The 15517-nt window shown below is 38.3% G+C and overlaps 1 protein-coding gene across 1 annotated transcript in view; it reads right to left on the bottom strand.

Annotated features, from left to right (window-relative positions):
• The window catches only part of STK3 (serine/threonine kinase 3), a 302811-nt gene that overhangs the window by 260439 nt on the left and 26855 nt on the right, over positions 1-15517 (bottom strand). Inside the window, exons 2-3 of the mRNA XM_055546585.1 lie at positions 3516-3596; positions 2142-2270 (exon numbers count right to left, since the gene is read on the bottom strand). Of these exons, the coding sequence (XP_055402560.1) occupies positions 2142-2270; positions 3516-3596 (210 nt within the window). The remainder of the gene's footprint in view (positions 1-2141; positions 2271-3515; positions 3597-15517) is intronic.

The raw sequence follows: 15517 nt of genomic DNA, 5'->3' as shown, positions 1-15517 counted from the left end.
AGTTACATGCAAATATTAAACAACTGAAGGGCCCATCACTACACTATGCCCAGTCTTTCCTTATCTACATCAAACTATGGGAGCCACATTCTTATGAAGTTATCAAATAAATAGCAAGGTCTGGAAAAATTCTGCAATTGTATATTTGATCGGGTAACTGAGGAATGTATGTTTTTTCTACAACCACTTTACATGGCCTTGATGAAAAATATGTCACACAATAAAGAAGAGCAAAATTGAACAGATCCAAGCAACAAAGTTCCTCTAGGATTATTCAGTCACTTCATTACCCAAAGAGCTTATAATATATGGATTTTATATACCTTTAGAAAAGGAAGTTTTCTATACATCTCTTACTAATAGGGCCCAATGATTTGATTAAAGGTGACAATGTGTCTAGACTCCTCTAAGTTCACCAGCTCTAAGTCACCATGTGATGCAATTCTGATGAATAAAATATAAGCTGAGGGTTTCTGGGGAAGCCCTTTCCTGCTTCTTCTCATCTTCCTCCTGTCTGGAATGTAGATAAAAGGCTGGAGCTGAAGCAGCCCTCCTGTAACTATGAGGTAATAAGCATGAGACTAAAGATCACGTGCTAGGTGGCTAACCCTGCCTAGAGACCTTTTATACAGGGAGAACAATTCCCTCTTCAATTAACTATAGACTCTGCGTCCCTTAGGAAAGGCCAGGCTACTTAACAGGTCAGCTTCATGGTCAGTTCCATTTACCTATCCAAACTCATTTCAGACCAATCTCTGTCTCCTACTTTCCACCCAGTAATTCTAAACCCTATCAGAACAGCACCTAACAGTGAGCTGTTTTTCACCTTTCTACTTTTAATTCTCTGCATTCTCTCACCCCTCCATTTCTTCACCAGACTTACACCTCCTCAGCATTCCAGACTTTCTGACTCCTAGCTGAGGTAGGTGCCCTCCCTCCTTGTTCTCACATCTCCTTACATGCACAATGACTGTGCTGTACTATAGCTATTCACTTAAGTATCTGTCTTCCCAACCAGATTACCAGCTCCTCAAGAAGAAAAACAATGTCTTAGTTTCCTTGGTATTCCTAGATCCTGTGACAGTACCTGGAGCACTAGGGTTATCCAGTAAATGTCGGTTGAATAAATGAAAGTTACATAAAACATGACTTTTAATTTTTGTTGTTTAGTCGCTCAGTTGTGTCTGACTCTTTGTAACCCCATGGACTGCAGCACACCAGGCTTTCCTGTCTTTCACTATCTCCCGGAGTCAACTCTAACTCATGTCCCTTGAGTCAGTGATGCCATCCAACCATCTCATCCTCTGTCATCCCCTTCTTCTCCTGCCTTCAATCTTTCCCAGCATCAGGGTGCTTTCCAATGAGTCAGTTCTTCACATCAGGAGGCCAAAATATTGAGCTTCAGCTTCAGCATCAGTCCTTCTAATGAATATTCAGGGTTGGTTTCCATTAGGATTGACTGGTTTGATCTCCTTGCTGTCGAAGGGCCTCTTAAGAGTCTTCTCCAGCACCACAATTCAAAAGCATCAGTTCTTCAGCACTGAGCATTCTCAAGGTCCAACTCTCATATCCATACATGACCACTGGAAAAACCAAAGCTTTGACTATACAGACCTTTGCTGGCAAAGTGATGTCTCTGTTTTTCAATTCACTGTGTAGGTTTGTCATAGCTTTTCTTCCAAGAAGCAAGCATCTTTTAATTTCATGGCTGCAGTCAACATCACAGTGATTCTGGAGCCCAGGAAAACAGTCTGTCACCATTTCCATTTTTTCCCCATCTATTGGCAACCTCCTCCAGGAGTGTTTTTAATTATTTAAAACAAACCACAGCAAAAGGATTGTTAAATGACTTCTCCTTAATATCAAAAGCTAATTTTCACCTGTAAATTTTTCCTGAAAATGAGAAAAGTGCTTGAGTATATTCTATCACCACATATTGCTTTATAATACCATTTCTGCTTAGAACTGAAAGTCCTAAGACAACCCAACAAAGCTATTCTCATCTTTCTTAAAAGATCAGTCTCACTTCTGAGGGGAAGTCAGAAGAAAAAACTAAGATGACCAAAGAATACATTTTATTGTACATGACTAGCAAAACTTATCAAAATGAAGGTAAATAAAGAAATAAAATCTCTTCATACCTGTCACATTGCTGCATTATGGAAATTTCTTTGATTATTTCCTGAAGATCTGACTCAACAGGTACTTGTTTAATTGCCACAACTTGACCAGATTCCTTATGTATTGCTTTAAATACACTTCCATAAGACCTAAAAGAAACCAAGACATTCCTTTATTTTTTTCCCTTCAAACACCATAACTATTAGAGAAAGAGTCTGAGTCTTCACATGTAGTCTTTTCTAATTTATAATACTACTCAAAGGTGACAAATCAAAGGAAACAAATTTTAAAAGTGAATTATATCTTAGCTTTAATGCTTCAATTATAGACTTAAAATTCATTAAAATCACCAAATTAATAGAAAAAGATTTGCTGTGTTTCTTATGAATGAAAGAAATAGACTTACGGTTTGTCAACTCAAACAAGTGCAGCATTAAGAAGATATATAAATGGAAGTTAAAAGAATGGAATATAGAATAAAAACAGCCAAAATCTCATGTTAGGAGAAAAGGCTGATCTCACCTTAAGCAAATCATCCGCAAAATATCAGAGCCCCACACCTGCCCAGACTGCTTAGGGGTAACTGAAACCTTCACCATGGGTTTGTGTGTATGTGTGTGTGTATATAGTCCTAATTTACACACACGCACATATACAGGTAAACCCACTTTTCAAAAGTTCACTTTATGCCCCTTCATTTTTACAAAAGGCCTGGATTAACACCTGTTTCACTAACCAGATGAAATTCGAAGAGGATTTACACTTTTATAAAAACAGGTGAATAATATCCTTCTTCATTCTTTATCTGAATATTAACTCCTCTTAACTCATTTATGATCTTTTAACTTTAATTTGCCTGATATAAACATTGCCATTTGTGCTTTCTTTTTTGATGTGATTACCTCTTTCTTATCTGATGTCTCTAATAGGAAATACCACTATATGTCCACCCTTTGTATTACACAGGCTCTTATAAACAGCATATAGCTAAGTTTTACATTTTAATTGACCCTAATAGTCTGTCTATGGGAGAACTGATATTTAGTGAAAAATACATTTCACTTTATTCCTTCTAACTTAAATTTATCTTACTATTTTATATTTTTGTTTTCTCTATTTCCTTTTCCCTGTTCTTACTGATCTAACCTGTTTTGTGTTTTGTGCCTTTATTATCTTGGAAATTCTCCTATACTTTTGGTTTTTCATTATGGAGTATGATGCTAGCTTGGGCTTGTCATATATGACCTTTGCTATGTTCAGGTATTGTTACATTCCCTCTGTACATTTACTGTTTAATTCAGTCAAATATACTCTAGTGAAGGACTAATCTTACATGGGATGTTATAACTGTTCTGTCATTATCTAAATGCTACTTATGTATTTTTTGTACTTACCCTTCTCCCAGTTTCTCTAATACATCAAAAACTTCTTCAGGCTGCTTAGTCAAACTGTCTTCACTCAGCTTTTTTAGCTTACTAATGAGAAAAACAAAAGAAAAAGCATTTTCTGTAAGATCTCTTATAGATTTTAAAATTTTAAGAGACAATATATTCAGATGGTTCAAAACTCAAAAATACAAAAAAAGTATACAGTATACAGTCTCCTTGCAACTCCTGTTCTTAATCTTCCCAGAAACACCTCAAAGAATAAGCACTTTTATTACCTTCCTGTGAAACCTTTATAAAAATATTTCTATTTCTCCCCCTTTTTAACACACAATATAGCATTTTATACACACGCTGTATATATACTTTTTTACCCACACTGTTACATACTTTGATGTTTTTACGTAACAACATAAAATCTTTGCTGGAGATCTCTACAACATAAATTCATAGACAGCATCTTCATTCTTTTCTTTTTTCTCAGCAATCCTTCACTTATAGATATCTAGGTTCCCTTTTGCTATTACAAACACTGCAATAAATAAGCTTATAGCTAAGTCAGCTCATACATGTGCTTGTATATCTTTAGGATAAATAACCAAACGTAAAACTGTGAGAGCAAAAAAATATATAAACACACAAAATATAGACGTGTGTGTGTGTGTGTCTGTGTGTGTGGCTCAGTCACTTCAGTCATGTCCGACTCTTTATGACCCTATGGAGCGTAGCCCACCAGTTTCCTCTGTCCAAGAACACTGGAGGGGGTTGCCATGCCCTCCTACAGTGGACCTTCCTGACCCAGAATCCGTGTCTCCTGCATTGCAGGCGGATTCTTTATCGCTGAACCACCAGGGAAGCCCATATAGAAGTATACATAATGATAAGTAAGTATATACTATAAGCATAACCGTATTTCATAATATAAATTTAATAACATAATAAAATCACTATTATAATAACTATATATTACTAAAATTGCTGATTGATTATATTATGGTATATTTATCTACTATAATTGTACATTATATCAATATATATGTATATTAATTGACACCAGCAAATTGCCCTCTGGGGGGCTTACACCAATTTACTTTCCTACCAGTATTACATGAGAAATCTTCTTTTCCCACAATTCCACCTACAGAGTACTAAACTCTATATCTAGATAGATATATTAAAGTCTGTATTTAGAAATATTTGGATTTCAGCCAATATATTAGGTAAAAACTTGTAACTCAGATTTATTTTGTATTTCTCCTACTGTGAGTGAAGTTGAGCATCTTTTAATATAGTATGAAGCAAAATCATCTATTCATGATCTCTGTTCACTTTTCTTCTGGGTTTTTGGTTCTTTTCTTATCTGTGCACAGAGATAAGAAAAGGTTTAGGTTGCAAATATTCCCAGTAGTGACTTTACTTCTGAGTTTTTAGTTTTATGGGCTACTTGACTGGTTGCCATAGAGAAAACTTTTTAATTTATTTTTGCTTTTTTAAAAGTTATCCACAGTATGGCATGGGCTGAAATATCTAGAAACAAGACATTACACATGGTGTGTTTGACAGACCAAAAGTAATTCCATATGAATAAAGTAAAATGGTCAAGATGCAGAGGTAAAAAGAGTCAGGTTAAAAAGAGTCTTGTAAACCATATTAAGGAGCTCTATTTTTAAAAGATCACTCCCCTGTAATCAAGAAGGAGGACATGCAATAAGTAACAATAGAGAAGGGAAACTAGCAGGGGGTTGTTCAAAATATGGATGCAAAGAACATAGTAGCAGTGGCAATAAGAACTGAGAGAAGATATGCTAATCAAGATACTGAGCAGGCACAGTCAACAGAAAGTGGTTTTGATTAAATATGTGGAGATGCAAGAAACACAGAAGTTGAGAAAGTCTCTTAAGCCTTTGGTTTAAGCAAATGACTAGAGGTAATGTTATTTACCAAACTAAAGAACACCAGAAAAAAGCTTGAAGAGGAACGTGTTGGGTTTAACTCCTCTCATCCAAATGTATATTTCCAGTAACCAACTGTTTATATGAATCCCAGGAGAGATCTGAATTGGCAACGTCATTTTTTGGTGTCATGGTAAAGAATCTACCTGCAATGCAGCAGACCCAGGTTCAATCCCTGGATCAGGAAGATCCCCTGGAGAAGAGAATGGCTACCCACTCCAGTATTCTTGCCTGGAGAACTCCATGGACAGAGGAGGTTGGCAGCCTCTGGTCCATGGGATTGCAAAGAGTTGAACACGACTGAGCGACTAACACAAACACACACACACACACACACACAGCACACAGATGAAGCCTAAAGGTATGATAAGGGATAAAGCCATCAAGAAAATGTCTAAGAAGAAATAGGATCAAAGAGAAAAGAGACCCCAGGAAAACATCAATAATTAAGAAATGAGGTCATGAAGGACAAGAAAGTAGTGCTTGACCACTTTCAAGAATGCTACTCAAAGTTCAAACAACTTAAAAATTTGAAAGTGTCCGTTACAGGACTTCCACTTCTGACTACAAGGAAGTAAGTGGATATTATCTGTCTGCTGTAAACAGCTAAAAAACTCAAAAAAAAAAATTATGGGAAACTATTTTCACACATTAGATATCAGACATTTCAGGACTGTGATCCATAAGAAAAGGAAAAGAAATGAGAAAAGCCCTGCTATCGCCCAGGCTTTACATCTAAAGGCTATATCCAAACTGTAGCACACTGAGAGGAACTCAAAGAGCCCAGCAATTTTGCTGAGTTAAAGAAACAAAGATGAGAGTTTGGAGAGGCAAGGCAAAAAAAATTTACACTACAGAATACCTGTGAGAAAAGAGTTATACTGAGAAAGAAGTCCACCAATCTACCGAACAGTTCCCTTGACTATTTAGCTGAATGCCAATCCGTACATGCTTACAAAAACATGCTACAAAGCCCAACAAAATCGATTTCCTAAGGAGAAAAAAAAAGATTTTTAAAAAGAACAACTCCCAGAGATCACACAAGGCTGAGAATCTTTTCCACCAACAATAGTTAAGTCAACAATAGTTATGAGAATACATCCCAGAACAGCCTTGTTTTACAAGAGACCGCATTAGCAAAGCATAAAGGCTACTTTGCATGCATACCCAGGTGCCCAACTCTTATCGACCCCACAGCCCACCAGGCTCCTCTGTCCATGGATTCTCCAGGCAAGAATACTGGAGTGGGGTACCATGCCCTCCTCCAAGGGATTTTCCTGATCCAGGAATTGAACCTGTATCTCCTGCATCACCCTCATTGCATGCAGATTCTTTACTGAGCCAGCAGTGAAGCCCAAAGGCTACTTAGACTTCCCAAAAGGAGCTTAAAAACAGGCTTCAAAAGCACTGAGCCAATCTACAAGGTAACTTAACTGCCTACCAGAACAAGTCTATAGGGGCATACCTTCTTTTATTATGTTTTACAGATACTGAGGTTTTTTGTTACAAAAGTTAAGGTTTGTGGCAACCCTGCCTAAAACAAAACCATGGGTACCATTTTTCCAACAGCATTTGCTCACTTTGTGTCATGTGTCACATTGTGGTTATTTTCACAATATTTCAAACTTTTTCATTATTATTATGTTTTTATAATGATCTGTACGCAATGATCTTAGATGTTACCATTGCAATGTGTTTTGGGATTCCATGAACTGCACCCACATGAGCCTCATAAATGTTATCTGTGCTGACTGCTGGTTGGCCATTCCCCATCACTCTCCCTTTTCCTCAGGCCTCCCTATTCTGAGACAAAACAGTATCGAAATTAAGCCAACTACTAACTCTAAAACAACCTCCAAGTGTTCAAGCAAAAAGAAGAGTCACCCATTTCTCATTTTAAATTAAAAGCTGGAAATGACTAAGCTTAGTGGAGAAGGTTTGTCAAAAGCTGAGATAGGCCATAAGCCAGGCCTCCTGTGCTAAACAGTTACCCAAGTTGTGAATGCCAAGGAAAAGTTCTTTTTTGTTGTTTTTAATTTATTTTTAATGGGAGGATAATTGCTTTGCAGTGTTGTGTTGGTTTCTTTCATACATCAACATGTATCAGCCTTAGATATACATACGTCCCCTCCCTCTTGAAACTCCCTCCCACCTCCCACCCCTCTAGGCTGTCAAAGAGCATTGGCTGAGTCCCCTGAGTCACACAGCAAATGCCCACTGGCTATGGGCATGTTTCAGTACTGCTCTCTCAAGTATCCCATCCTCTCCTTCCCTCGCTGTGTCCATAAGTCTGTTCCCTATGTCTACTGCTGCCCTGCAAGCAGGTTCATCAGTACAATTTTTATATTAATAGATTCCATATATGTGTGCTAATACATGGTATTTATTTTTCTGACTTACTTCACTCTGTATAACAGGCTCTAGGTTCACCCACCTCACCAGAACTCACTCAAATGTGTTCCTTTTTGTGGCTGAGTAATGTTCCATTGTATATATGTACCACAGCTTCTCTATCTATCTGTCAATGGACAGCTAGGTTGCTTTCACGTTCAGCTATTGTAAATAGTGCTGCAATGAATGTTGGGGTACATATGTCTTCTTTTAGAATTATGGTTTTCTCAGGGTATGCGGCCAGTAGTGGGATTTCTGGGTCATATGGTAGATTATTCCTAGCTTTTTGAAGAAATCTCCATACTGTTCTCCATAGCGGCTATATGGGAAAAGTTCTTGAAGAAAAGTTAAAGTGCTACTCCAGTGAACACATAAATGATAAGAAAACAAAACAGCCTTACTGCTGATAAGCAGAAAGTTTTAGTAGTCTGGTTAGATCAAACGAGCCACAGCATTACCTTAAACCAAAGCTTAATCCAGATCAAAGCCCTGATTTTCTTCACATCTATGAATCTTTACCAGCTGAGCCACAAGGGAAACCCATCTATGAAGACAGAGAAAGGTAAAGAAGTGGCAAAAGGAAAGTCTGTAGCTGCAAAGGGTGATTCACGGGTTTTAAGGAAAGAATGCATCTCCATAACATGAGAGTGCAAGGTGAAATAGAAAGTACTCACGTAGATGCTGCTGCAAGTTTTACAGAAGATCTAGCAAGACGCAGGCACCTACACTAAACAAGATCATGACATCCCGTCCCATCACTTTATAGCAAATAGACGTGGAAAAAGTGGAAACAGTGACAGATTTCATTTTCTTGGGCTCCAAAATCATTGTGGACAGTGACTGCAGCCATGAAATTAAAAGATGCTTGCTCCTGGGAAGAAGTGAAGTGAGTGAAAGTGGCTCAGTCATGTCCAACTCTTTGTGACCCCATGGACCATACAGTCCATGGAATTCTCCAGGCCAGTATACTGAAGTGGGTAGCCTTTCCCTTCTCCAGGGGATCTTCCCAACGCAGGGAGTGAACCTAGGTCTCCCGCATTGCAGGCAGACTCTTTATCAGCTGAGCCACAATGGAAGCCCAAGAATAATGGATGGGTAGCCTATCCCTTCTCCAGTGGATCTTCCTGACCCAGGAACTGAATTGGGGGTCTCCTGCACTGCAGGTGGATTCTTTACCAACTGAGCTATCAGGGAAGCCCTCCTTGGAAGAAAAGCTATGTCAAACCTAGACAGCAGAGAAATCACTTTGCCAACAAAGGTCCATCTAGTCAAAGCTATGGTTTTTCCAGTAGTCATGTATGGATGTGAGAGCTGGACCATAAAGAAGGCTGAGCACCAAAGAATTGATACTATTGAATTGTGGTGCTGGAGAAGACTCCTGAGAGTCCCTTGGACTGCAAGGAGATCAAACCAGTCAATCCTAAAGGAAATCAGTCCTGAATATTCATTGGAAAGACTGATGCTGAAGCTGAAGCTCCAATATTTTGGCCACCAATGCAGAGCCAATGCAGAGCCAATGGCATCAGGAAAAGACCCTGATGCTCAGAAAGACTGAGGACAGAAGGAGAAGGGGACAAAAGAGGATGAGATGGTTGGATGGCTTCGTCAACTCAATGGACATGAGTCTAAGCAAACTCCCGGAGACAGTGAAGGACAGGGAAGCCTGGCATGCTGCAGTCCACAAGGTCCCAAAGAGTCTAATGCACCCTGGGGACTGAACGACAACACTAAACAATGGATTTCCAATATCGATGCAACAGTCTTATATTGCAAGAAAATATCATCGAGGACTTTAACAGCTAGAGAGCCAGGTCAACGCCTGGCTTCAAAGCTTCACAGGGCAAGAGCTAATGAAGCTGGTGAGTTTAAGTTGACACCAATGTTCATTTACCCTCTGAAAATCCTAGGGTCCCTAAGGATTATGCTAAATCCACTCTGCCTGTGCTCTGTAAGTAGAATAATAAAGCCTGAATGACAATACATCTGTTTTACAACTGAATATTATAAGCCCACTCTCAAGACCTGCTGCTCAGAAAAAAAAGATTCCTTTCGAAACATTACTACTCATTGACAATGCACTTGGTCACCCAAGAGCTCTTTGAAAATGCACAAAGATAATACTGTTTTCTTTCCTGCTAACACAACATCCATTCTGCAGCCCATGATCAAGGAGCAACTTCAACTTTAAAGTATTATTACTTATATATATATTTCATATATACCCTTATGATATGTATTTCATAAAGCTATTAAGTGTCATAGATAGTGATTCCCTTGATAGCTCTGGGCAGAGTAAACTGAAAACCTTCTGTAAAGGATTAACCAATCATAAGAATATTAATGATTCAAAGGAAGAGGTCAAAATATCAACATCAATGATGGTTTGAAAGAATTGAGTAGAAATCTCATGGATGACTTTAAGGGGTTCAAGACTTCAGTGAAGGAAAATATTGCAGATGTGATAGAAACAGCAAGAAAACTAGAATTTAGAACTGGAACTTGAAGATGTGACTGAACTGCTATAATCTCATGATAAAACTTTAGCAGATGAGGAGTTGTCTCTTATGGATGAGCAAAGAAAGTAATTTCTTGACACAGAATCTACTCCTGATGAAGCTGTTACAAAGACTGTTGAAATGATAACAAAGGATGTAAAATATGGCATAAACTTTAGTTGATGAAACTGTAGCAATGTTTAAAAGGACAGACTCCAATTTTGCAAGAGGTTCTACTGTGGGTAAAACGCTATCAAGCAGCACTGCATGCTACAGAGAAATCATCTGGGAAAGAAAGAGTAATCGATGTAGAAAACTTCACTCTTGTCTTATTTTAAGAAATTGCCATAGCAACCCCAACTTTCATCAACCACCACCCAGATGAGTCAGCAGACATGAACATCAAGGCAAGAACCTCCACCAGCAAAAAGATTATATCTTACTGAAGGTTCAGATGATCATTTGGAGAAGGCAATGGCACCCCACTCCAGTATTCGTGCCTGGAAAATCCCATGGATGGAGGAGCCTGGTAGACTACAGTCCATGGGGTCACGAAGAGTCGGACACGAATGAGCGACTTCACTTTCACTTTTCACTTTCATGCATTGCAGAAGGAAATGGCAACCCACTCCAGTGTTCTTGCCCAGAGAATCCCAGGGATGGAGGAGCCTGGTGGGCTGCTATCTATGGGGTCGCACAGTGTCAGACACGACTGACATGACTTAGCAGCGGCAGATGATGGTTAGCATTTTTTAGCAGTAAAGTATTTTCAATTAGGTATATTACATTGTTTTCTAGACAACACTACTGCCCACTTAATAGACAACAGTACAGTTTAAACACAACTTTTCTGTGTGCTTGGAAACCAAAAAATTCATGTGATTCACTTTGTTGCAATACTCACTTTATTGCAGCTGTCTGAAACTGAATCCTCAATATCTCAGAGGCATGCCTGGAACTCTTTAAAAACGTAAAATCCAGCCTCCACAATGTAAAAATTTTAAATGTCAAGAATTCAATCAAAAATTACTAGACATAAGAAAAACTGGGAACTATGACTCACAAAAAGGAGAAAACTTAGTCAATTAAAACAGACACACATACACACAAAATAAAACCAGACACAGAAATGGCAGAAACAGTAGAATTAACAAAAATAATCTTATAAAAAACAAATATAAATATGTCCCACGTACTTCGAGATGTAACGGAAACAGATAGGAAAAAGAGCTAAATTGAAATTTTAGAGATGAAAAAAATAAACTACCTGAAATGAAGTTTTCACTGGATAAGACTTGAACAGATTAGATACTACAGCACAAAAGATAACTTGAAGAAAAAAAATGTTTTAAGAATAAAGGAAAAAAGAAAAGGCCTGAGCCCCACACGGAAATGAAGAATAGATATTAAAATACAGAAATAGACAAAAAGAGTGAAAAGGGCTTGAGGAGATACTGGTCAAACATTTTTCAAATTTTATAAAAACAATAAAACTAGAGATGCAAGTAATTAACCAAATCTAAAAGGATAAATACACACAGAGAGACAAATCCAATGTATTATAATGAAATTGCCGGCATTAAGAGGTATACCAGTAGAAGAAGAAAATACTAAAAGCTAAATACTAAATCACTGCAGATGGTGACTGCAGCCATGAAATTAAAAGACGCTTACTCCTTGGAAGGAAAGTTATGACCAACCTAGATAGCAAATTCAAAAGCAGAGACATTACTTTGCCAACAAAGGTCCATCTAGTCAAGGCTATGGTTTTTCCTGTGGTCATGTATGGATGTGAGAGTTGGACTGTGAAGAAGGCTGAGCGCCAAAGAATTGATGCTTTTGAACTGTGGTGTTGGAGAAGACTCTTGAGAGTCCCTTGGACTGCAAGGAGATCCAACCAGTCCATTCTGAAGATCAGCCCTGGGATTTCTTTGGAAGGAATGATGCTAAAGCTGAAACTCCAGTACTTTGACCACCTCATGCAAAGAGCTGACTCATTGGAAAAGACTCTGATGCTGGGAGGGTTTGGGGACAGGAGGAGAAGGGGACGACAGAGGATGAGATGGCTGGATGGCATCACTGACTTGATGGACGTGAGTCTGAGTGAACTCCAGGAGTTGGTGATGGACAGGGAGGCCTGGCGTGCTGCGATTCATGGGGTCACAAAGAGTCGGACACGACTGAGCGACTGAACTGAACTAAAATACTAAATGTCCCAGGAAAAAGACCTATTACTTAAATAAGGATAAAGACAAGAATGACTATAGTCTTCTTGTCAGACAGTAAGCAAGCTGAAAGACAGTGACTCCTTAAAATGATGAAAGAAAACAATAATCAAAATACAATTCTATATTTAATGGAAATATCCCTCAAAAGCTAAGAAATAAAAATTTTCAAACAAAAAAAGGTGAGAAAATTCATTATGAGCTGACCTTCACAACAATAAATGGTTAAAAACAGTTCCTTAGGCTACAAGAAAGTGATGTCAAAAGGAAACATAAATCTATACAGAAGAATAAAGAACAACAGCTAGTAAAAAATATAGGTAAAAACAGGGGGAAAAGTTTCCCCCATTTAACAACAGCAGAATATACATTCTTCTCAAATGCACGGAACAGAAACACTCTCCAAAAGGGATGGCATGACAGGCCACAAAACTTTTATTTAAAATTTAAGAATACTTTAAGTTTTCTTCTGCAAACAAAATGGAATGAAACCAGCAATCAATAGCAGAAAGACAACAAGAAAATCCAAAAATATGTAGACATTAAACAAAGTATTCTTAAACAAAAACAGGGTCAAGGAAGAAATCACAAGGAAATTAAGAAAATATCAGGAGGGACTTCCCTGGTGGTCCTATGGTTAAGAATTCACCATCCAATACAGGGGCTGTGGGTTTGATACCTGGTTATGGAGCTGAAATCCCACATGCCTGGTGGCCAAAAAAAACAAAATATAAAACACAAGCAATATTAACATTCAACTAAGACTTTAAAAATGGTCCACATCAAAAAAAAGAAAGAAAAGAAAATACCTAGAGACAAACAAAAACACAGCATACCAAAACGTCTGGGACGCAGCAAAAGCAACATTAAGAGAGCAGTTTATAGCAGTAATCCCTTCTATTTAAAAAGATCTCAAAGCAACAATGTGACTTTACACATCAAGAGACCAGAAACACAAATTAAACTCAACATTCATAGAAGAAATGATGAAGATTGGAACAGAGATAAATAAGTGAATACAAAAGAAAATTTTAAAAAATCAACAAAATTGCTATGGTTTGAATATTTGTGTCCTCCAAAAAATATATATTGATGATATCCAAACTCCCAAAGATGATGGCATTAGGAGCTGGGGCTTTTGGGAGGTGCTTAAGTCATGAAGATGGAACCCTCATGAATGGAATTAGTGCCTTATGAAAAAAGCTCCAGAAAAATCCCCAGCCCCTTCCACCGTGTGAGGACACAGTGAGAAGTGCCAGCGATGAATCGGGAAGAAAGCTTTCACCTGCATGTGACCATGCTGGCACCCCGATCTTGTGCTTCCAAGTTTGCAGAACAGTGAGAAATAAATTCCTATTATTTACAAGCTACCCAGTCTTGGTATCTCAATAAAGCAGACTGAAACCAAGAGTTGGTTTTTTGAGACCAACAAAATTGGCAAACCCTTAGCTAGACTAGGGGTTCCCTTATGGCTCAGCTGGTAAAGAATCCTCCTGCAATGAGGGAGGCCTGGGTTCTATCCTTGGTTTGGGAAGATCTCCTGGAGAAGGGAAAGGCTACCCACTCCAGTATTCTGGCCTGGAAAATTCCATGGACTACAGTAAATGTTGCAAAAAGGGTTGCAAAAAGTCGGACACAACTGACTTTCACTTTCACTTTAGCTAGACTAAGAAAAGAGAGAAAGAAAGAAAAAAGGAAGAAAGAAAGAAGAAAGGAAGACTCAAGAACTAGGATTAGGAATCAAAGAATACATTAAAATTGATGTCACAGAAATAAAAACTATTGTTAAGAGAATACTATGAACAATTAACCTAAAAGAACTGGATAAAATCTTAGAAAAATGCAATCTTCTAAGACAGAATTGTGAAGAAATAGAAAATGTCAACAGTAAGGAAACTGAAGATATAATCAAAAACCTCTCACCAAAGAAAAACACAGGACTAGATGGCTTTGCTGGAGAATTCTACCAAACATTTAAGGAAAAATTAACACCAATACTCCTTCCAAAGAATTAAACTCTTCCAAAGAATTGAAAAAAAGGAAAACTTACAAACTCATTCGTTGAGGCCAGTATTATTCTGATATTGCTGCTGCTGCTAAGTCGCTTCAGTCATGTCTGACTCTGTGTGACCCCATAGACAACAGCCCACCAGGCTCCCCCGTCCCTGGGATTCTCCGGGCAAGAACACTGGAGTGGGTTGCCATTTCCTTCTCCAATGCATGAAAGTGAAAAGTGAAAGTGAAGTCGCTCAGTCGCGTCCGACTCATAGTGGCCCCATGGACTGCAGCCCACCAGGCTCCTCCGTCCATGGGATTTTCCAGGCAAGAGTACTGGAGTGGGGTGCCATTGCCTTCTCCACTGCGTGAAAGTGAGACTCATAGCCACCCCATGGACTGCAGCTTTCCAGGCTCCTCGGCCCATGGGATTTTCTAGGCAAGAATACTGGAGTGGCTTGCCATTGCCTTCTCCGATACAAAGTTTAGTTATTATTAAACTCTAACTGAATTTGTTGTTGGTAAATTAGTGGTGATAAAACATCAAATATACTAAAATTTACTCTTAAATAGGAAGCCTGGCATTCATTTTTTTTCCCTTTTATGTGTCTCTGTAGTTACTTTAAACCACTCTGAGAGGAAAATGAACTTAGGATTGAAGTAAGTAGGGTACTTGGAGAGTGTATGTGCCAATTAAATACACAGATGTACTGAGTACACGTACTCAGACTGATGTACTGAGACTGAGTACAGGTATTGAGACATGTACTCAGACTAACAAATTGTTAGCTCTTAATTGCTTTATTGTCACAGCAGTGTAGTTAATATAGAGCATTGAAGGAGGTGAACATAAAAGCACATTCAATCCATTTTTTTGCATCTATAGTGTAACTTGCATGTATGTCATTGGATGGTTTAATTTTAAAGCACTTACTAATGCACTGTATAATTTT

Source organism: Bubalus kerabau, chromosome 14 (genome assembly GCF_029407905.1).
Source record: "Bubalus kerabau isolate K-KA32 ecotype Philippines breed swamp buffalo chromosome 14, PCC_UOA_SB_1v2, whole genome shotgun sequence".
Lineage (NCBI taxonomy): Eukaryota > Metazoa > Chordata > Mammalia > Artiodactyla > Bovidae > Bubalus > Bubalus kerabau.
The sequence above is the reverse complement of the archived record's forward strand: the minus strand, read 5'-3'. Positions and strand labels throughout refer to the sequence as shown.